Below are 23,123 nucleotides of genomic sequence, written 5' to 3'. Positions count from 1 at the left end.
TGTGGTAAAAGCTTCTTTTCACATCAGGTAAAAGAGTCAGTGTGTCAGAGCGGGGCCCAGCTCCACACAGAGGAAACTCCGGTCTCTCGGGGGAGCCAGACGGCTTTTGTTGTTTCTCGCTCTCTCACTGCCTCACTTTGCTTTGACAGCTTTCCCAGAAATAGACAGAGCCGGGGAATTGGAAGAGGGTGGAGGCAGGGGGCAATGAGGAAAAGGGACTTACTTTAATCGAGAAAATGTCTCAGACCCCTTCTGGATCAAAAGATTCCTCCAGCCGGACAAGTGGCCTGTGATTCAGACAGGCTTTTGTCTGCCCCCTTAAAAAGTCTCTCGGTCTCTCTTTCATGAACCAACCGCCTCAGTCTCTGCGAGAAATTGGCATGAAAGCAGTCGGTCATAATCATGTTAACACAATGTCAGGTTTTTTCATGGTTGTACAAGGCTATATTTCAGTTTTAAAAATAGCAAGCAGCTATTTGAAATTCGTCAGGATTGTTTGTTTGTTTGTCATCTTATATATGTGTGTGTGTGAGAGACATATGTTTGTGTGCATCTACTTTCTCAGCGTGTTTAAGACGAAACGTTCAATGTCTATATTAACTTATTTTGAGTTTGTATTGTTTGTATGTAGGGAAAGAAATATAAATTCCCTATTTTTTTGTTGTTGCTACAACTAATTGTGTTTTTTCTGAAACTATATCTTTGCACTACTTTAAACATTGTTGACAAGAGAACTATTTTTTTATGGTAATCCTTAAAAAAAACAACATACAAATCTTCACTGAGAAACTGTGGCACAGATGAGAAGTTTATTGACAATTAAATATCTTTACCTCTCACCAGACTTTGTCAAATTGTCTGCTGGGGGGGGGGGGCCCTAAAATGTCAAATGCCAAGATATATCCGTTAACTTCTTACTGTGCCCAGACAAACTTTGCTTTTCTAATTGACCTGTCGCAGATATATCAGTGTAATATTTTTATACTCTGTATATGCATGAATGTATGATAATCTTTGTATACCATCTTGCAACATACATAAGAAGTGTAATTGAATGGGATCAGAATCATATCCTTTTTGATAGTATATTTGTATAGAAAATGTAAAGAGATTCCGTTGCTGGGGTTGTTGGTGCACTGTTGCCTTTCATGATGTTAATTTCATACAGTGTTCTCAAAATAATAAAATGTTCATGATTGAAAATGATATAAACCACAAAAGACTGCTGTGAAGTTTCTTTTCTCACCCTATTTAAATTGTTTTCAGAATTAAAAGCTCCCCCTAGTGGCTTTACAATAACATTGCATGTAAATCAGCACATCATCAACTTAGGTTGTTATTCACTAGGTTTTGATTATTGCATGTGACAGTGTAGTGGTAATGTGGCTAAAAAGTAGCTTAGAAACTACAATAAAATACAGTGTGTATAGATAGATAGATATAGAGATTTTGCAAAATGTACTTTGCATTTATTTTAAAGGAAAATTGCATTTACATTGATAAAACTTGAAAAGTAGACATAAATAAAAATAAATCAAATGTAAAAAAAACACCACAGATTGACTTAAACATTCCAGTTTACATTCTGTTACACGAGCTTGGCAATTCTCTTTAAGACTTTAAGCTCCATCGCTTCAGGTTTGACAATAATAAATATTCCCTCATATCACTCTTCCCACATGTTAAAAGCAATTTACATGATTTGTGAATCTTTGTGTGAGGGAACAAATGACTTGTTGTGTCGACAATTCCACAGTTTTACTGATTTGAACCAAAAGCAATCATTCTCTAAATGCTGACTGGTTATAGACCACAGTGTCCCGTTAAGTAGATAACTTGTCCAAACATTCACTCGCATGAGGCTGGTGTTGTATCATAATTTTCCCACAATTTAGTGTAAGACATGTCAGTAAATGAAACGTAAAAAGAACTGTATTTTACTTTCACTGGCTGTCTAGTGAACCACTAACACACACAAACCTTTTAGTAAAGTTAATCAAACAAACAAATGTGCAGCTTCTGCTACAATCAGGAACAGCTGTTCTGTAATGTCAGTATATGGTTAGTACTGAAAAGTGTTGCTGCAATGTGAACCAAAAATGTCAGAGATGAAGACTGAGTGTGTTTCTGTCAGTAACACTAAAAAAACATTCCAGTGAACAGGAAGGGAAACCGGAATGATGAACAAAAAAAGTGATTGACACATATACAGTAATGAGAGGACCCTGCCCCCCCCCACCCCCCACCCCCACCCCCACCCCCACCAAAGAAAATACTTTACAGTACAGTTTCTAACCCTGATTACATTCAAATGTAAAGAAGAGAAAGAAAGTGGCTGTGAGGTGAAAGTTTACCAAAACTCTTAAGATCTTAGCTGTTCACTAAAATCTTTTCAGACTTTGCTCAATTATTCTTGATCAGTCCCAGAGTGCAATATTCATTATTTTGACCTAAAACATTATACATATGTACAAAAGCTGACAATACATTTCAAGATCAAAATGATTAATCACATTCTTTAGGCAATTCTGAACCCAGAAATGTTTCCAAGGGCCAGAAGAAACCAGAAACCAGAAGTTAACAACTCCTGGGTTAAAAGTCCAAATTGTTTGATCTAGATTCAAGTACAACTATAGTGCATGTAAAAAGTATTTACAACCATTTAAAACCTAATATATATACACAAGTTCATTCTGTGATGGCCCTGCAAGACCTGAAAGCTTCTTTCAATCAGGCACTTCAGCTTTAAATCCTTGCATTCGTCCTACAGGAGGTGTATATTTACATTTTAGGCTAGTGTGTAGATAAGACGTCAGTTTTGCATTCAAACTGTAAGCCTGTGCACATGGGTGTTAGGAGACTCTCCAAACTCCAGGGCACCTTCACTGCTGTGGCTCTCCGCATCCCAAAACTCACCCAAAGAGCAGTTTCTGAGGACCCTGCTGTGTTGTCAGTGATGAGATAAAACTTTACACCTGGCAGATGTTGAGGCTTTCACAGCTGGCGCTGCAGTGCTTGTCGGTCTCTCCACATGGCGCGCACCTCCTTGAGGAGCAGTGGAGTGATGAAGACAATGCTGCCCCCTGTCTGTAATGTAAGCACATGGGTATGAATTAGTGTTTTGTTCATTCGTGGTGTTGGATCCATCCAAAAATATCAGCTGCTAAATGCATTTTATTTTACACCCATTGAAAACATACTCCACACATTAATGTACTGAGTCAGTCAACTTACTTTACAGTCAGTCAACTGTAAAGTAAGAAGCTGTATGAATGTCCCCTGTGATAATGATAAGTGATTTCAGGAAATGATCTTACCATGACCACAAAGAAGTAGAACACATACATCCAGCCCAGCCTGCTCTCAATCAGGGACACCAGGTACTAGAGGGTGATGGAGATATAAATTAAAGTTCCTTTTACATGATTTTATGTAAAAGCATAATGGCTTTCCATGTTGCATTGCATGAAACATTCTGTATCTTTGTTTACCTGTCCCCCAGCAGCTCCTATACTTCCAGTTCCGTCCACTATGCCGGTAACGGTAGCCAGAGCCTCCTGACTGCCCCTGAGAGCCTCCTGTCTCCCCAAGTCGGCAGATATGGCCGAGCTGATCATGTTGGATGGGCCGCCGATAAAGAAGCCGGTGGTAGCCAACAGCGCTGCATTGATCACCTGGTCATTAGGCGAGTCTGAGAAGGAGGGAGGAGAAGAAGGGAGGTGAGTCAAAATGCAAATAGGCAATTGTGGAAAAGACATTAGACTCCTATACTCTAGCAAATGCTATTTGATGACGTGTGTACTCACTGCTGTATCCAACCAGAGCTCCCATCGCCATCGCCAGACTCATGGCCAACACCGGTGCTCTCTTTCCCATGAAGTCAGAGATCAGACCCTGAAGTGTTCCACCTGAGACAAAGCCCCCAAAAAAGATAGAAAAAGACAAAAAGAGAAAACAAAAACAGCTGTCACTCAAACTTTAAGGATAATTACTGTTATATTAAAGAGAAAAGGGCATACAGACAAATATAATGGGTGTATTCTGTCCTGTTTTTCCCTGTACCAATATCCATTGAAAGTGATTTTTTTTGTAAAGAAACAGAAAACACAGAAATTTGATTTTTATTGACGGGCTAAACCTGCTGCTCACCGATGATTCCTCCGACGTCGTACCACACAGACAGACGGTCGGCCTCGGCCTCCTTCCAGCCGTAGTTGTTGCTCAGATAGAAAGGAAGCCAGAAGAAGAAGGAGTAGTTGACCAGCTTCAGACATGCATATGCCAGCGAATACTGCAGTAAAAACAGAAGAGTTCACATGAGGTTAAAAAAACGGATCTATGACCACATATACAGATTTTGTAGCTGAATTTGTAGCATTCATTCTCTTTAAAGCACATGTGTGGTCATTTTTTTCTTGACATGCTGGAGCAGCAGACTTACGGGCAGCACTCCAGGCAGACAGAAAGCTTGCAAGAAGCTGACGGCTTGAGGAGGCTCGGCCAGAGGTTCGTCCGGCTGCTGGACCGACTGGTATCGTCCGCCATACACCTCCACTTCCACCTCACCCTCCTCGTCACTCATCAGAGGTCTGTGGCTGTCTGTGTCCGTCTCCACCGGGCCGAGTCCAGTCTCTGACTCCAAACTCAGACCTGACATGCACACGACAAACATTAAAGCTGTAGCCTGAATTCAAACTTCTATTTCAGGCAGTTTCTACAGTTGAAAGTAGCAATATGACCCGTGTGAGTACACGCACACACTATCTGGAATATTTCCATGTTCCTTGCTTACCGACTTCTTTTGGAGACGTGAGCAGGCCAAAGAACACCACCACCCCACCAGCAAACTGCACCACTGATGTCACCAAGAAAGCATACTGTACACACCAAAATACGTGTTAGCATTTAGACGTTGAGAATAATATGGTTAAAAAGGCACCAATCAGGTAGGTGTGTGTGTGTGTGTGTGTGTGTGTGTGTGTGTGTGTTTGCTTCACCTCGTATCCGTATTTGAGGACGCTAGATGCCAAGAAGGCACCCAGTATGTTTCCAACGGAGGCACAAGCGCTCCACAGTCCGAACACAAAGCCGCGCCTGGAAAAATGAGGAAAACACTTTCCAATTATTTATTATGGGACATTTAACAAGTGTGATAAGTTGCTAAGATTCTCTGCTTTCTGTCTCTCTTTTTTTAAAACACTGCATCTCTTTCAAACCTATGTCAAAGACTTTATAAAGTACAACAAAACGTGCTATAATTTACTAAAACTAAATGCAACCTTACAGACGGCTCACTGACTATTTTTATATTCAGCAAGTTATGTTTACACGTTCTGCTGCTAAGGAAAACTGAGTCTAAATGGCGTCTGTGTTCAGGCGGCAGCGACCGATGAATGGATGTCATTGTACGAGTGTGAGCGTGTGTGTTTCGTGCGTTATTGGTGTGCGTGCGGGCGTGTATCAGCGAGTTTGACCTGACAGACACAGGCTTGACTAAGTGTTTTCTAAGCTGGAGAACCGAGTGACTAAACATATCCACAGGTAAAAGTTAAGAGGCAGCATCAGATAAAAAACAGCTTTTGTAAACAGAGAAAGGTCACATCACACACCCAGCTTTGCCGAACCAGTTGCCCATGACGGCCACCACGCAGGGCCAGACGGCGGATTGCAGCAGGCCGTTCAGCACCCACAGGCCACAGTACAGATAAATGTTGTAGATGTGGAGCCATTCGGTCAGAGTGCCAAACACAAACTCCTGCAAACACATGAAGAGCTGTTTTAATTCCACAACACATAATGTGGAGGAAATAGAACCTCATTTTGATTATTGCTTGAGTTTCACATTAATTTCAGCACTTTATTCTAATTTTTTTTTTTCACTTCCTGAATATCTAATTTTGGAGTTTGACTTCTTCATGGAGAATCATTTGGTGCGTGAGAAACAAGAAGTGCAACCAGAGCCTCATTTATAACTGCTGGGAATACAAATACTGTACATTGATACCACTGAGTGTGACCACATGGGGACACTATCAAGGATCAGATGCAAACTGTGAACCTACTGTACTCACCACTGCAGCAGAGCCACACAGGCCGAAGCAGAGCACGTAGCGCAGGTTAAATCTGTCCCCAATCACGCCGCTGAAATACAGACCCTGTGTGGACAAGAATGAGGAAATCTTACAAACTAGACAGCCTGCCAATCTATCACAGAGCTTCTTTTTAATTTATGTGATTTATATTTAGAATACATTTTAACTCAACAGGTATCAGGTTCTTCTCCGCTCTAACTTGGCACTAGGTGAAAGCGTGCCATAATAAGCCACTGCCAGCTCTATTGGTTTTTGTGGCTCTAATGTCAGAAGCTCATCAAACACAGAAAATTATATTCCCTACTCACCACGGCGTATGAGAAGAGAAAGATAGAGTCCAGAGCTCCCAGGAACAGAGTGGCCTGCTTTTCATCTGCAAACAGATGATTGTCTTCCCATGTCTGAGGCAGCCAGAGACAAGACACTTTATTACATGCTTTTTTATCTACGACAGAAGTTTAAATGTCATAACATTTTCCCATGAACCTGATACAAGAAAAGTTTTTTAGTTGTCAGTTTAATGTTGAATTGTACTGTATATTAAAGCTGCCTACAGTGTACAGTAGCCAGTTATAGTATAAAACAGTGATAAGAGTGAAAGCTTTTATTTAAGGATACTGCAAGAAAAGCCTGAAGCCACATATATTCTGTTTGAGGAAGTTATTGTAGCGTAAGATTAAAGAAAACCGGAGGTGTGGGGAGTAAAAAATATATAAATAAAAAGAGAAACATGCCAGGAACCTGCTTGTTATCACAGTACATGCATTAATTTAGGGTTTATCTACACTCTTCTATTCCATGTAGGCTTGACTGTTCATTAAATTTGACTATAAAAAAAATAGTGATTATAGTTATCCATTAAACACTCAACCTAAGTCTGTCTTGAGGTGCAACATTAGGAGTTTAAAAAATGAAAAGGTAATTACTCAGAAACATGTAAAACCATCTTTCAAAGTTAAAAAAAACTTAAAATATGCTGTAGGGTTTATGTCCCGCCATAAACTTACTGTAAAATTTATTGATGCAGTACTTTACTATTTCTGGCACACCATAAAGTTTTAGTGATGTGTTCTTGGAAAGAAAACAAAAAAAAACCCTGCATAGTTGATCTCACTTTATTAAAAACAACATTTCAGTCCTCCTTTGCATTTGAAAAATACAAAAAACTGGATTTTGTTTGTATTTTTTCTGAAGAAACAATGTAATTGATATAATCTAGACTGACACTGAACTGTTGTGTCTTTTATAATATTGTGCTCTCAGTACCTGGCCAGGGGAGAAAGCGGGTGCGCTGTCATTCTGGACAGATGGCGTCCACTGGGCTGAGATGCTCACTTTCACATTGCTGAATGTCTTCCTGGACGCATGCAGTAACACATAGCTGGGAAAGAAACAGAAAGAGCTTTACTCAGCAAGTCAAAGCACTTTAAGGGCGAGACCTATTTAAAAACCCTCCATGTTGAGTGGCCAGGTCAGAGTTCATTCTACAGCTGGAGGGGATGCTCTTTTGTCTTTGACAGAAGGTTAAATTTCAGGAAGCACCGGACATCTTTATCTAAGAAGCAGGAAATGGAGCACAATCCAATACAACTGCATCTCCCTTTTCTGCTGAGCTGCAGTATTTATTCTTTAGACGACTCTTTACTTTGCTCCTGATAAGGGTGTCGTGACATTGGTGCACAAGTACTGTAATTAAAGATTAACTACACTGACTGAGGGGCACTAAACAAAGAAAGGTTTGAAACTCAGCAGCTGACTAATATGACTCATGCACTGCTGCAGCATCTCAGTTAAAAAAAAATCACCTGACATTTTGCTACCCCGTCGATTAGAAATCAACATACCTACTGTAGTCCATGTTATCTTAACTGACCTGAGTTAACCTTGCCCCGAAGACCTTTGTCCTAAATAAACAACCCACATCCATTTACACTGTTTTTACACCAGCTGCATTGATATTTTCTTTGCACTCTGCATCCCCTCTTATGCAACTCCAGTAGGCTTTTTGTTTTGGTTGCAAATCTGCAACACAAGAGTTAGAAATCTAATTTTCCCACTTTATCCTGGAACTTTTTCCAGTTAAGCAGAGACATAATTAAAATTCATCTAAAAAAACAAAAAGCTGAATGTTAAAATGCTCTGACAGGTTTGAGGGGAAACCTTTATGGCAGGAGGGCAGAGTGGGTGTGGATTACCTAAAGAAGGTGAGGAGGAAGGCAACCAGATGATGATGGGTGTACTGTGACAGGCAGCCACAGCACGAGGGAGGCATCACAGGGGCGGCCGGAGGGAGGAAGAGGAGGTGGACGAGGAAGGAGGTGGCGTTGGTGGAGGTCTTTGGTGGTGGTGGTGGTGGTGGTGGTGGGGAGACAGCAACAGGAGAGGGAGGGGGTTCAGCTAAAGGCTCCCAACTACACCAGATGGGACACACGCATCACTACAGCAATGGAAAAGCTCGGCCTTAAAAGAAGAACGTTCAGCATTGACTGTCAGACTCAGAAAAACTCCCAACAAAGGATTTTTGACAATATGAGCAAATATGAAATGATCACAAAGATAAAAACGCATGTTAGAGCAAACTAACCAAATAGTGTTTCAAGCAATATCCTGAAGTTTAAGGGTGGATGTTTCTTTCAGACTTTACCTGAAAGTTCCTCAAACCAGTCCTGAATAATTCCTGCAATATGAGGCAGTCTCTTGTTGAAAGCATCCACCCCGAGGGGTAAAAGATGTCTATGAAGAGATGAATCTGTGCTGTGTTTTGCCATGTACAGGTATAAATGGACCCAGTGTATACAACCCGCCTCTAAAACCATTACACCTCTCCCTCCAGCTTATTCAGCTTAACTATGTTGTTTACACAAGACTCTACTGACTAAGATCAACTCAGGTGTATAATGATACTTAGTAGTGTACTGTACATAGAGCTGCAATGATCATGAAGAAGCACTATTTTGTTAAGTTAACCAGCAAAAATGCCAAAAACATATGATTCTCAAATGTGAAGATTTGCTGTTTTTCCTCATCATACATGATAGTTTATTGAATATATTACACTTATTACTTTTTACAATTCATAGACTAAATGATTACTCAATGAAGAAAATAATCGTTAGTTGTGCCAATCAATCCAATACCAACACTCTTTTTCCTGAATTTTAAATCTATATAACTCGTTGGAATATTTTTATCTAAGAGGACATGAGGCCAGGGATTGGTGTTGGCAGCCTGCTCTGACTGGATGTAACTGATAGTGGAAAATGTTCATTTTTCTAATGGCTCTGAGAAAGAAACTGTAATGTGGATCAGTCACATCAGAGCCTAAACACACTCTGAATAAGTCGGGTGTGTCAGATCAGTCTCAGAAATGCCAGTTTCTGTTCTGCATATATCCGCTTCTGTTGCACAACAAAAATTAATTGTGAAATGCTGGAGTGTGGATCTTACAAAAAAAAAGAAATAATCCAAATTCTATATTTTCTGCAACAGTAACTGAATATCTTTGGGTTGTGCACTGACAGATTAAGTGTTGAAAATCATCGTTCGTTGCAGCCCTACTTTGATTGAGTCACTGTGACATTATTGTGAGAGGGCATGGCAATAATAGATATTATTACAGAAGTCAAAAGGCCTCATATCTTTGACAGATCATTTCTTAAGCAGCTGATATTTCACATGACTTGTTCTACTTAGGAGGTGTGGAGCCAAGTTTTGAATACCTGCCAGGCAGTGTGTACACTCCTGCTATAAATCAAACACAAAAAGAAAGCTAAGTTTAAAACACGTTGATGCTTATCAAATCATGTTACATGCATTATTTAATCAGCAGTATGAAAGCATCAAAATGTAATTAACAATCTACAGAAACAGGTTTTTTGTTCCTTTTACTTTGCATCTAATTTCTTCCAGCATTAGTTGGCTGCAGGCAAATTTGAGTCTCTGCACACACACAGTATATGTACGGTGTGACATATATAACAAAGTGCAGGCTGTTGATAGCACGATGCACTGTGAGGTGAGGTGAAAACAGGATGTGCTGTTCAAAGGAGGCCATCAGCTTACTGTAGACTAAAGAACAGGGGGGGCTTGCCTCTGTTAAATCACTATTTTGAGAGCTGTGTGTTTAAGAAAATAATTTTGTTTGTTCTTAAAAAATGAGCACTACACGCTTTCTTTACTGCAACCACTGCCCGCACACATTTTTGAGTCAACTGAACAAATTTTTGCCAGCATTTAGTTGTTCTTTGAGGGAACATTTTCCACTTCTACACCTACAGAAGCGTCTCTGTCCATCTCTGCCTGCCTCACTGGGTGACACGGCACATAACGTTACGTAGTGACAGAACCTTTATCTACACACTAACAGCGAAAAAAGAGTCTACAAAAAAGCAGCGAACAGTTACAGCTTCAAAATCTTCTTAAATAAAAAGATAACAGAAGGTTCCTTACCTTTCTGCTCAGGTACGTGTTAGCTTGCTTGCTCTCGATGTAGCGACCATTTGTGTTTACTGTGGATCCAGGCGTCACGGATTGACATCACTCCCCGCAGAACAGAGCGGCGCAGTGCTGCCACCAGCAGGACAGGAGTGGAACTACAAGACAAACACTGCACAGCTGGAGCTGACAGCAGGAGCCTCCAAGAGGACAGCTGCTCAGCCTTCACCTGTCACTGTGCCACTTGTTGGGTTAGAGCCCAGCTATCATTGGTTGCAAGCAGATTTCTGCATACTTTAAAAAGTGGGCCGCCAAAAAATACTTTCATTAAACACTTTGACACAGCAACAGAGATTAAGCATTGAACTTGGTCAGCACTTGAATTCTGGTAAGCCTTTAACAATGATTTGATTAGTAATTTTGTATGTGTTTAAACTGTTTTGTACACATTGTACATGATGATACATAATGACTTTTCCAAATTCCCACTGTGGTTAAAGTTACAAGTGTTACATGGTAGGCTATCATATAACATCAGCTTAGTTTACAGTGCGTTGTGGATTTTACATTCAACAATTTAAAGGTGTTATTTAAAAATCACATTCAAAAGTAATGTGTGTAGTGGTGTAGTGGAGTGAGGCATGCCCCATGACTAAATTCAAGTTAAGAAAAATGTAAAAATTATGAAATGAATGTAAAAAAATGTAGAAATTAAAGCAGCATGCCGTGCACTTTATTGTGCTATGGACTCCTCATGATCTGTGTCCTTAATAAAGTCTGAATTTAATTCTACAGTTAATTAAATAACTACATTGAATATCTTCAATGTAGTCATTGTCATGTTTCATTTGTCAAACAGTGAATCTAAAACTAGTGGTTACTATTCTAACTCTCAGTGGCTCTATCTGCATCATGTCAATTAAAGAAAACCCCTTTTTGTAGTCAGTTATTAATCATGTCTGTTTTTTACCCATTTTTACCCAATATACTCATTAGGACTTGATTATTTCATTTCTAAGGAAGTGAAATATACCGTGGGACAACGAGGGTGGGATAATTTGTTACAGCTGCCGAGCAACTGTACTTCTGAAGCAGTTGCTATGCGAATTCCAACTAACTTTAGATTTGGAGGGAAATAATGTAATACCATGACGTCTGGACAATGTGTCACTAATTTCCCTGGGGCTTTTAAACATGAGTATGGCATGTAAGTAGTTTTTATTCCATTTAGAGTCTTACACTCATGTTCACACAACATTTCAGTGGTGAGAGAGACAGCCAGCAGATAGAGACAGATGTAAAGAAACAGAGAGTGACAGTGAGAGAGAGAGAGAGAGAGGGCGAGAGAGAGAGAGAGAGAGAGAGAGAGAGAGAGAGAGACAGAGAGAGAGAGAGAGAGAGAGAGAGAGAGCGAGAGAGAGAGAGGGTGGGGAAGTCATATTCAGGGTGTGTGAGGAGAGAGAGTGAATGGAAGTTGGAGTTTGGAGAAAAGGCAGGGAGAGGACAGTTCAGTAAATTGTGGTTGGGGCTCCTATGTCTCTACTCTCACTCAATTAAACATTGGCTGAATCATTTTTCGGCTCAAATCAAATTGGAAAAACTATCGCAGACCCTTTAACCTGGACATAACAGTGGATGGATAATGGATACTGTTATATCAGCATCTGTTGCAATATGCTCCTATTTTACCAATGAACACATGGAAACTGTACAGCAGAAGGAGGTAAGGAACAGATTTATTAATGTAGATTTAATAACACACTGTTTCACTCTCTGCACTCTGTTTTGTCCCACTCATTTTGTCAGCTTGTCTTTCCCTGGACAATTACTGTAGAGTCTTTTATCATTGTGAACTTTGGTGAGGGAATTGATGTATAATTGTGAAATAAGAGAATTCAGATGTTGATATGGTATTCATTTTGTTTGGGATATGTATATACTGCTAACGACCTTTTGAACAATGTGAACTGCAACCTCTTATGCATTTTTCATATATGCAGCTATTGATGGCTTGCTGTCTATTACTCTAACACAATAACTGTGTATGTGGATGTTTATGTTTCTGTGCTAATCAGCCAGCCTACAGCTTAAATTTCTGTATGTACTGAAGCTTATGCACACTGTCATTAGGACTACACATCAACTAAACAAATGATCAAAACAGTTCAGGAGCTGGGAAATGCTCCATCTTAGAGGCCACTGAACTTTGAAACGTTGACTTTAGAGATGTGAAAGTATGAGAATCATGAAGCGTTCTGGTCTCTGCGAGGGTCAAAGGCTTGGCCTCCTGTGAAGGAGGAAGCGTCAGAATAAGGAGCATACAACAATATACAAAAGGCGTGAAAAGGCAGAGAAGAGTGATTCAATCACAAAAGGCCTCCCTAATGACTGCTGAAATGTTGGCTTGTGTGATGAACTACTTGAGGGAGTTGCTCTGAGTCTCTTGCTGTCATGTTTTTCTTTGAGTCTGCCCAGCTGGCCCCTTAATACTGTACATTACCAGCTGAGAGGGAATGGTCATGCAACTTAAAATGTCATACCAAGAACTTTAACCTCATTTTGTGAAAAAAAAGTCAACAGATTTCAAAATGTTTATTGGACTGACTGAAGACACCAAGAAATCCACAAATTCATCTAATAAACAATCAGTTTCCCCTAAAATGACCAATTTAATAGTGCACAGACATTCAGTTTCACTTGTCATGAAGTGTTGACTGAAACCAAGCGCCTGACAGGGTGTAAGTAAAAACCAAACCGATACTCCTTTAAGCAGAAATGAAGGCTTAGGCTGAAGTTTTTTCTTCTTTCTGTGATCTCAGGTGTACAGTGATCATGGCGGCCACTAAGAGAATGACAACCGGGCCGGACTGCATCTACTCCACCATCAACAGGTCTGTATCAGAGCAAGTTTGTCAGTGATCATTTTCCCCTTTAGAAAATAAACATTTTTCCTCACTAATTCCTCCAGAGCTATAGAAAACTAAAATCTACAGTTTTGGTTGCCCTTTGCTCATTGCATCCATTAAGGGAAAGTCAGAAAAGGTCTTTCAACTTAGAGCTTCCCATTTCCGCCGGTTTATTTATTAAAACATAACAGTTTGATGAAATGGGCACCGGTCCAAGTATGTGTTTATTTAGTGAGCTGATGAGAAGAAGATGCTCGGTCATAAGCCTGTCCTCTGGCATTTACTCTCAGGCTGCATTTTCCCACTGTCGCCAGAAAAAGATTGAGTGTCCCCTAACTGGTAGTCACAGTGACCGTACTGGGAGTTCAGGAGGCTGCCATAGCCTTTTGTTAGTATATCATTGACATTTTCTGATGTTCTATTTTATGTTAACTTGTTAAAAAAAAATTGTTTTTCCTCATGTGTCCAGGTTAAAGAGAGGCTGTATTGGTGAGAAAAGTGGTTTCCATAGTGCTTCAGTGGAAAACAAAGGGGCTAAACACAGGCAAGAGGGGACACCAAAACTTCCCTTCACCCAATTAGAAAACCTGAGCAACCAGTGGGAGGAATCACCTATGATGGCTCACAGGAGACCAACCCTGGACCCTCATGGCAATGACAATGCTCTTTTGGGGGGTAACAAGCTCCCCAGATCCAATGGAGGTAACATCAAGGACAAGATCTCTCTATGGGAGGGAAAGGAGCCCATTCATTCGCCTGTCACCTCAGGTTCCTCAGGCCAGTGTGTTAAAAGGACTGAGTCACTGACAAAAAACAACAATAAAACTGCAGTTGAGCAGCGTGTAGAAGGTGGCAGGAGAGTAGCCTACAAAGAAAACCAAGATCTTGAGAAAGAGAATGTGGGAAAACTTGGAGATTCGACGCCTTGCTCACCAGTTGAAACTGGGAGACAGCAAAGAGGAACACTCAGGACCAGCAAACCAAGTGAAAATAAAAGAGGGGAGGATTGTGGGAGATTAGCCCACAAAGAAAAGCAAGATCACGAAAAGGAGAATGTAGAAAAGCTTGGCGATTCAAGACCTTGTTCACCTGAGGTGACGGACAAGCAACAGGTGGGGACTTTGAGAAGAAGCAATGACAAGAGAACATCTGAACAACCTAGTCAGGAGAAGAGAGCTGTGTTCACTCTTTTTAAAAAGCTGGAGGCTATGGGAGAGAACCACGGGAAAACTCTTCCAGAACTCGGAAACTATTTCATCCCGCCAAGCAAGGAAAAACAGGTGGAGGTGAAAAAGAAAGAATCTGAATCTACTGGTCAAATGAGTGCAGGGAAATGCTCTGCGACCAGAGACAGGAAGCAGCAGCAGGAGAATGTCTACACAGAGCCAGGGACACCCCCCATCAACCCAGTCCCCAAACCCCAACGCACTTTCCAGCACCCAACTACCATCCACATGGCGAAGAGTCAAAGGCAGAGGAACCTCCCACCACTGCCCTCAATGTCTACACGAGGTGCCTCAAAACCTCCTCTAGGTGTCTACGGGAGACCGCGGGGTGAGAGAGTCAGAGGCAACATCAACAGGTATAAAGAGAGAGAGAGAGAGAGAGAGAGAGAGAGAGAGAGAGAGAGAGAGAGAGAGAGAGAGAGAATTTGATTTCATGTAACAAGAGCTGATCCAAAGTACCACTATAGGAAGAATCTAAACAAACCATATTCAACTCTCAAATATATTAATTCATACTTTAGGTATAATTTGTACTTTTCCTTTCACTTTGACAGGAAATCCCTTGAGTTTGAAGACATCCCAGGGTCAAATAGCTCGTTCTTCACTCGCTCGCTGTCTCAGGAGCATCACTATGAAGACATACTGGGTCAGAAACCTCTATACTTCCTTTATTTTCTGTGCCGGTTGATCCAGTTTAAATTGAGAAGAAGTTGTTTATCAAGGAATAGCTTGATATTTTGGAAAATGCTTTCTTGTCATATAATTTGGCATAAAAAGGAACATGTGTTGAAGGTTGCCATTTTTGGTCTCCCTGCAGACTCGTCCAAGGAGAACCCATATGAGGACATCGAGTTGGAGAGTCAGTGCTCTCAGCAGTCTTTGCCCTCCTCCCCTGGCGCTGACACTACCAAGGTTCCTCCAGTACAAACACACTTTACAGAGACAAAACTTCTAATTTAGATGATTATGAAAAATTATGATTTTTCTGTTTACAGATCTCAAGACCTGGCTTCTTCAGGCAGAATTCAGGTAGAAGCTTTAAGCTGCTGGACCTGCGGAGAACCAACCAGCAGACCCACAGCATCAGCAGCAGTGGTGTTTCATCTCCACCCCAGCTCAGCCCCCCCTCCACCCCACCTGGGCCTGAACAGACACCATGGGTGACTGGGGATCCCTTCAGCCGCACATACCGTAGGATACCAACGGTGTGTGTATGTGTGTGTGTTAGAACTGTACATGCAGGAGAAAAAGTGTTTTCTGATGCACAATCCCAGAACATTAAAATATATTTGAACTGATCTTTCATCCATCAACCCCCTTCCAATGCTTACCATACTCATTTTTACTGCCAAGTCAGCATTAGTGAGATCTTTAATCACATTTGAAGGTTAAATTCTGCTTTAATTTAAATCCAGTTTGGCTGCCTGGTTCCATTATAGCTGCCAGAAACATTATTAATAGGAGTTTTGTTCTTATCCCTGGTGAAAGACATTATGCTGTATCATTTCTGTACACTTAGTCACATTCCTGATTTTTCTGTCAACAGGTTGTACTGAAAATCAACAGTGTCTTTGAGGCTCGAATCAGGAAGAAACATCTCAGAAGAATCTATCATTATGCAGAGACAAGCTCAGGGAGAGGTGAGGATGTTGAAATGTTGGTTTCCTAGAAGTGAAATTGTATCCTGTTGTTTTTCATAATGTTGGAAATGTAAATGTTGATTTCTTTTTGCAGTGACAGATGAAAACAGTGATTCTGAGAGTGAGGTGGAGGACAGAGCAAAAGGTAATTACGACAGAACTCCTCAGGGTTTTGCTTCTTCTGACATTTTCAATCTATAACAACACTATATCTTCCTTTCCTTGTCTTCTAGCTCAGCGTCAGCGCCTGGTGTCAGTCAAGTCCATACTGAGCCGTCCGAGCCAGAATCAGGTCCAGTACAATGGTACCAACAGCACAAGCGGGTCTCTGGAACAGGAGCTTCACCAGCGTCAGCTGTTTGAATATTTCCTGGTGGTGTCTCTGCAGAAGTCGAAGGCTGGTGGCCACTATCTGCCAGAGGTCACACAGCAGTTCCCCCCTAAGGTCAGGAGTAGAGCAGTTGCTGGGCCCATGGTAGATTGTTGTGGTAATTTAGTTCTGAAGTTTGTGAACAAATGCTTTAAAAACTGAGAATCTGGGAAAAATTGTGCACACAAGGCAAGGAAAAAAAAGTCAACTGATCCCAGGTCTTCTTTATTAGAAACTACCAAATTCAATCTAATTCAAAATTGTAATCTGCTATTTGTTCATATGAACATATACTGACATGCACACTTCTGTCTCTTGATAACAGTGAAAATGTGTGAAATAAAACAAAGTTAAGGAAAATATATGAAAGTAGTGACTAAAGTATGGTCCACATGTGTAACTTATTTTCCTGGTGCTGCAGCTGGAGCGCAGCTTCAAGTTCATGAGGGAGACGGAGGATCAACTGAGGATCATTCCTCAGTTCTGTTTCCCTGATGCTAAAGACTGGGAGCCGGTGGAGAACCACCCAAGGTGAGGTCACATCATATCACAGGGGTCCACTGTGTGACATGTCATTGTAAATCATGCAAATCCACATATATTACAGGTAATATTATCAATTTGAAATTATTTCTGAGCTCCTTTGCTCGCTTCAATAGTAACTTAATAAAGCTATGACTGAAAATTCAACCTTTATGAACATTAGAAAAGTTGCTGTACAGCTCACAGTGAAAATGGGTGCAACATGATGCATGGGTGCATCATGGAAGTCCATGTACTGTAAGCTGCACAAAAAAGGAATACATGTCAATATACAGTAATCATCCATGTGTATTTTTATATGTACATTCAAAATATGCTAATCACCCGTTTATTTGTGTATTTGTTCTGACTCATCCCCCCAGTGAGATGTTCTCCTTTGTTTTGACTGGAGAGGACGGGAGCAGGAGGTTCGGATACTGTCGGCGTTTACTGGTAAATAGAAACGAGTGCAATAAATAAGTACGCTGCTACTGGACAGGAAGTGGCTAAATACCACAATGACGGCTGAGTAAATAAGCGTGCCAAAATAGTCTGCATGCCTGTGGGAAAACGGTTCATCTCAGAGTCTGAGAGGAAGTGTGTGAGAATGGGAAAGTGTATGTATGTGTTTGTGTGCGTGCATTATGAGTGTATGAGTGTGACTTCAAAGTTTTATACAGCCAGAAATATACTGATAAGAGAAGTATTATATTTATTTTCTCTGTTCAGGAAAATTCTGCTATCTTTAGACCTATAATACTATTAAAACTACTTGTTACATTATATTTCTCAGCTACTAAAAAGTGAACTTTCATCTTTTTTTTCAGCCCAATGGAAAAGGCAAACGTCTGCCAGAAGTCTATTGTATTGTCAGTCACCTTGGCTGCTTCAACCTGTTTTCCAAGGTAAACCACTCTCACAGATCCTCACTGATGATATTATTGAGATGACAGAAATTCAGAAAAAAATTTGTTTGAAAATGTATTATTTTAAATTCTTTGTGTCTGTGCATATGTGTGCATTGTAGGTGTTGGATGAGGTGGAGAGGCGGAGGGCTCTGTCTCCAGCTCTGGTGCAGCCATTCATGAGAGCAATCATGGAGGCCCAGTTTCCAGCTCCGGGAAGAACCATCACCGTCAAAACCTTCCTCCCTGGCTCAGGCACTGAGGTGAGTTACACTGGAGCACCAAGACGAAGGAAATTGTATTGAATTGTATATGAACTGGGTTACATCCCATGGAAAAAAAACATTGTTCACATGTTCAGTAGCCTCTGCTGTACACAGAACTACTAGCTGTTTCTAAACAAACTGAAGAGACCGTAGTCTTTGTGGAGAAGGAACATGCCAACATTTGCAGCAGTGCGGTTAAATTATGTGTTTTTAATAGTTTTTGGATTTTAACAAGGTCTATGGCACAGAGGAATAATATATCAGGTTTTGGCTCTGCACATGACATTTATTAACAATAAAAAAAAAAAAAAAAATAGAACATTGCCGGCCTTAACCTTTAAAGACAGGAAATGGCCTGCTTTGACCGATTTTGTTTGTCCACTTGCTTGTTCTGACTTAATTGCCTTAATATGTTGAGCTGGAGTCTGACACAATTTTTATTTTACATTTTAAATTTGCCTTTGTACTGTATCATCCAATTGTAATTTTCAGCCCCTTAGCTTTCTTCAAGAGTATTAAGCTATTGTGTGGGACAAATGTTTGTCTTCTTAAGATAATTACCACCTTAAAACACTCTTTTGGTGTGTATTGCTGGTAAGTTATTGCACATTTCCTGATTTTAAATGAAGATAATTATAGGACAAGGCATATTAAGTGTCTGTTTAAACCCCATAGACAACATGAAATGATCATTCATGTGCCTGGATTAACATTATTTTGTCAAAGCTTCAGTGTACTGCTTTTCTTTACCTATGTAGATGTTTTATACCTTTTGTTCATCCCTTTCCCAGGTGATGGAGCTCTGTCGTCCCTCTGACTCCCGCCTGGAGCATGTGGACTTTGAGTGTCTGTTCTCCTGTCTGAGTCTGCGGCTGCTCCTCAGGGTGTTTGGCTCTCTGCTGCTGGAGCGAAGGGTCATATTCACTGCTGATAATCTCAGGTTAATCCACATACACTTTAGACTTACACTAAACAATGAGACCTACACCTTTTCTATGGGGATGCTCTTTTAATTGTTCTTACAACACGAGTTTGTCCTGAATATCTTTCTTCCACTGTTTATGTAATTATGGAGCCTGTAGATATTAGGTGAACGCATCAGGGTTGTTTTCATTATTAAATTAGTAGAAATGTGGGTGGTCCAGACTCATATTTTCAAGTAAATCTAAGGCAGCCTCAGTTTTATTCAGGGAACATGCCACAGAGATATTTTGAGTGCAGCCTGTTGAGTTGTTGTGCTGGGGCCATGTTTGTTTGCTCTGAAAGAAAATGCCAGTGGGAGTCAGAAACAGCGGTCAAAGAGAGTAGTAGAGGACTGGAATGCAAAGTCCAGTGACGTGAATGAAAGTATGCAACTTTGATTTCCTCTCTGGGAAATGCTGTTACGTGTTCAGCCTGTATTTTAAACCATAGCACCCTCATGTGGTGAGAATGAGCAAGCCTTTCTGTTCATGTGTTCTTATTTATTTTCATTTTTGTATCTTCTTCTGGCATCCGATCTCCACCTCTCATGAAAAAAAGACAGAAAAAGAATTGTTAAGGTGTTTCTACCTATGTGTAATCTCATTATAGTTTATGTTTGTGTCTCTTGCAGTACTCTGTCACAGTGCTGCCATGCAGTGGTGGCACTACTTTACCCTTTTGTATGGCAGCACACCTACATCCCTGTACTACCCTCAGCGATGCTCGACATTGTCTGCACACCAACCCCATTCCTCGTCGGCCTGCTGTCCAGCTCGCTGCCTCAGCTCACTGAGCTGCCCCTGGAGGAGGTCAGTAAGAGGACTCGAATTTAGTAAATTGGTTTACTGAGAGTTGAGACACATCAATATCATGAAGTTGTCTGTTACAAATGTTCAATGTTCTTGGACAGGTTCTGATTGTGGATCTTGGAAGCAGTCGATTTCTTAGACAGGTAGGCCATTCATGGTAGTGTATTTATTGTTTGTGCATGATATACATGATCTATGTGGATGTAGAGAAAATGATTTCAGCCATTTCCTACCTACATATGAATTTTCTGTCTTGTTTTGTTACTCTTAGTTGGATGATGAAGACTCCATCCTGCCCTCTAAGCTTCAATCAGCTCTAGAGAACATTCTGGAGAGGAGAAGAGAATTTGCCAATGACAGAGGAGGAGAAACACCCATGGGTGAGGCATAACGAGGACTTTGATATAGTATGAGACCTTCTAGTTGTAACTCTACATATCAGCAAAGGCAACTGATACATTTTATTTCTCCTCACATTAGACTCTGGCCATCTCGGCACTGTTGTGTCCGAGGCCTTTGTGCGTTTCTTTGTGGAGCTGGTGGGCCACTATCCACTCTTCATCACCAGCGAACGGGAGGATGGTTATTCCTCCTCGTCATCCTCCCCTGTCCCCTGCTCCTTCCAGCGCGAGGGTTTTCGCAAAGCAATCCTGTCTAAGACTGGGCGTCGCTTCCTGGAGGTCTTCATGGAGACCCAGATGTTTGGCTGGTTCATCCAGGAAAGAGAGCTCCACAGGCAGGCCCTTCGAGGTAAAATAGGGGCAGTTGAAAACAGAGGTTTGGCTGCAGTGGGATGATCTACTGGTTCATGTATCTGTTTCTCTCTCACCAGGGCTGTTTGAAGTGAGGGTGCAAGAGTATCTAGACTCCATTCATGAAAATGAACACCGGAGGGTTAACAGGTTCCTCAAAGGCTTAGGTAATGATGTTTCTCAGTTATTCTAAAACAGAAGTTAGAAATTATAATTAAGCAAGCTGTCTACTCACTCTCATTTTTTCCCTTGTCTACAGGAAACAAAATGAAATTTCTGTCAAAGAAATAACGCCATGAGAATTGCACAACAGGAGATGTAGAATCCCAGAAGCACTGAAATGAGCAAAGACATTTCAAGCATTTTTAGATACTCATCCATGTCAATGAGTTACTAAGTTGTTCCTATCAAAGGAAGATGCTGCTGTATTTCACACAAAAAAACTTGGGACTACAGATTCCCTCTAGGTCACTGAGTGGTTTGATGAGCCTGAAATCAATGTGCATCTTACACCTGGTCCATCACTGTCACCAAATCTCAACCCAGCAGAACACTTTGGTAGAGTTTGGACTGCCATGTTGGACAATGCTCTCCACAACATCAAAACACCAAATAGGGGGAATATCAATAGAGATTTTTCTATGGAAAAGGTATAAAGAAGTTGTTTTGTAAATCTGTAATTTCACTTGGAAGTTCATGGTCACAGTATTTTCTGAATCCACTAGAGGGCAGTAGTATATTTTCTCTCATGGGATGATCTTGGCACTGTCAATCACTGACCAAAAAGGACATTTTATGCATCATAATAGCGACAGCGCCACAAGTGCATTCACAAGTAAATAAATGTTCTCTGTTTTGAAGCTGTGAGTTATTGTCTTGATCTTGTCATGTTTAATTTCTCTGTCAAACCAAATGATCATGTTTCATACAATCATTGCATCACATGTTTAGAGTTTGCAGATTATGAATGATGAGATTACTTTATGGTAAGTACGTGATGTATCCAATAACACTGTACATGTTTTACAATATGATTTTTGTTACACACTGGAAACTCCTGAGAGGCAAATCAAAGCCAAGGGAATTGTGATCACTCAGCATTTGTGTGCCAGTTTTACACAGTGAGTAATCCACATACCACCCAATTGCTAACCATTCACTGCTGTGTTTGTGTGTTCGAAGTTATTTGCCCTTTTTACTACAAAGAACTTCGGTTCAAAGTTGGTGGCAGCTTTACTATTTTAGTCTCTGAGTCATGGAAACAAAGCAGATCTTTAGCCCACAAAGAGGAGCGCACATCTTTGTCAGCATGAAAACATAACACAGGTGCAGAGCAGAGCATAGTAGTGTATTGTCTGAGGAATAGTGTGCTCAGTTTGTGTCTGCTGAACAAGCTTGTGGGCCCCGAGGCATCCCACTGCACCGGACCTGTCACCCTGTCAGTGGCAAGTTCACACACACACCTGCTGACACAGATGTTGATGCATATACAAGAACGCACAGCATACAAAACACAAACCGATCCGGGCTTATACAATCACACTGCACATGCAAAAAACATGCAGTTATTCCCAACCAAGGATACTTGTACCCCAAGAGACACTTGTACTTTGAGGTATGTGGATAGATTGTGGAATAGCTAAGCTAATTTTAAAAATCCCATATTGCAATTGAGATTGCGTAAAAACTAAGTAAACAAAGATATTTTTAAAGGTTGGCTAAAAATAATGGCTAAATGGCTGAAATATGTAGTGAAAATTAATAATAAATAGTTTGCTAAAAGTAACCGATTAATGTTCGTTAGCTAAAAGTTGGCTGAAAGTATGAATAAATAATTAGCTAAAAGTGGGCTAATAGAGATAAGGTTGAAAAAGTACCTTTAAAGATGCAGCTTTTTTCATTTAGTAGCATCTAGCATCACAGGCTTATAAAATTCTTACGTATATTTTAATTAGTGTATAATTCCATGTGTTTTCGTAACCTTTGAATGAGTCCTTTGGAGGAGCGCCATTTTGAACCACCATATTCCTACAGTAGCACAGAAGGGACAAACCAAACACTTTGCCTTTTACATTTTTCATGAGTATTGCAGCTTCCATAGGTTCTCCTATATACTTGGAGGAGGAGAGGTACCCAGGTGATGGCAATCTGCAAACTCGCTGTTAGATTTTACTTTCAGAACTACTAAATTCTACACACTACACCTTTACAGTAATGGATACACATTTTAAACGGAAA

At 40.7% G+C, this 23,123-nt stretch overlaps 2 protein-coding genes across 3 annotated transcripts; one reads left to right on the top strand and one right to left on the bottom strand.

Moving 5' to 3' along the window:
- Positions 1 to 2,292: 2,292 nt before the first annotated feature.
- Positions 2,293 to 10,613, bottom strand: slc37a3 (solute carrier family 37 member 3). 2 transcript variants are annotated; one of them, XM_053344210.1, is made up of 14 exons: positions 10,542 to 10,613; positions 8,288 to 8,552; positions 7,359 to 7,473; positions 6,401 to 6,493; positions 6,072 to 6,155; positions 5,610 to 5,755; positions 4,998 to 5,094; positions 4,793 to 4,877; positions 4,442 to 4,650; positions 4,150 to 4,291; positions 3,807 to 3,908; positions 3,492 to 3,691; positions 3,318 to 3,383; positions 2,293 to 3,087 (listed from the first exon to the last, which is right to left on the bottom strand). In XM_053344210.1, the coding sequence occupies exons 2-14, from the start codon at positions 8,362 to 8,364 to the stop codon at positions 2,995 to 2,997; spliced, it is 1,509 nt and encodes a 502-aa protein (XP_053200185.1). In that variant the 5' UTR covers positions 8,365 to 8,552; positions 10,542 to 10,613; the 3' UTR covers positions 2,293 to 2,994. The 2 variants fall into 2 exon arrangements, with proteins under 2 accessions (XP_053200185.1, XP_053200184.1); XM_053344209.1 differs by lacking the exon at positions 10,542 to 10,613 and adding an exon at positions 8,737 to 9,029.
- Positions 10,614 to 12,020: 1,407 nt separating this feature from the next.
- On the top strand, positions 12,021 to 21,745 carry LOC128385262 (DENN domain-containing protein 2A-like). Its single transcript, XM_053344121.1, has 20 exons — positions 12,021 to 12,249; positions 13,346 to 13,417; positions 13,902 to 15,014; positions 15,213 to 15,304; positions 15,476 to 15,570; positions 15,654 to 15,863; positions 16,205 to 16,298; positions 16,393 to 16,443; positions 16,532 to 16,743; positions 17,090 to 17,199; positions 17,574 to 17,643; positions 18,018 to 18,095; positions 18,218 to 18,358; positions 19,153 to 19,301; positions 19,956 to 20,133; positions 20,235 to 20,276; positions 20,405 to 20,513; positions 20,614 to 20,883; positions 20,966 to 21,052; positions 21,145 to 21,745. Exons 1-20 carry the CDS (start codon positions 12,218 to 12,220, stop codon positions 21,174 to 21,176), a joined length of 3,237 nt encoding a protein of 1,078 aa, XP_053200096.1. The 5' UTR covers positions 12,021 to 12,217; the 3' UTR covers positions 21,177 to 21,745.
- The last annotated feature ends 1,378 nt before the right edge of the window (positions 21,746 to 23,123 follow it).

This window comes from Scomber japonicus, chromosome 23, assembly GCF_027409825.1.
Source record: "Scomber japonicus isolate fScoJap1 chromosome 23, fScoJap1.pri, whole genome shotgun sequence".
NCBI classification, from domain to species: Eukaryota; Metazoa; Chordata; class Actinopteri; order Scombriformes; family Scombridae; genus Scomber; species Scomber japonicus.
This window is presented reverse-complemented; position numbering and strand designations above follow the sequence as displayed.

What these genes read in the sequence shown, in the direction of transcription:
- slc37a3 (XM_053344210.1), bottom strand. Translation starts at nt 8,364, where the DNA reads ATGCCTCCCTCGTGCTGTGGCTGCCTGTCACAGTACACCCATCATCAT. An exon ending in CGACGTCGGAGGAATCATCG is followed by an intron (nt 3,909 to 4,149) that starts GTGAGCAGCAGG and finishes GCTTTGTCTCAG; the next exon opens with GTGGAACACTTCAGGGTCTG. An exon ending in TCTACTTCTTTGTGGTCATG is followed by an intron (nt 3,088 to 3,317) that starts GTAAGATCATTT and finishes CTTACATTACAG; the next exon opens with ACAGGGGGCAGCATTGTCTT.
- LOC128385262 (XM_053344121.1), top strand. Translation starts at nt 12,218, where the DNA reads ATGAACACATGGAAACTGTACAGCAGAAGGAG. An exon ending in GCAGTCGATTTCTTAGACAG is followed by an intron (nt 20,277 to 20,404) that starts GTAGGCCATTCA and finishes TGTTACTCTTAG; the next exon opens with TTGGATGATGAAGACTCCAT. An exon ending in CCACAGGCAGGCCCTTCGAG is followed by an intron (nt 20,884 to 20,965) that starts GTAAAATAGGGG and finishes CTCTCTCACCAG; the next exon opens with GGCTGTTTGAAGTGAGGGTG.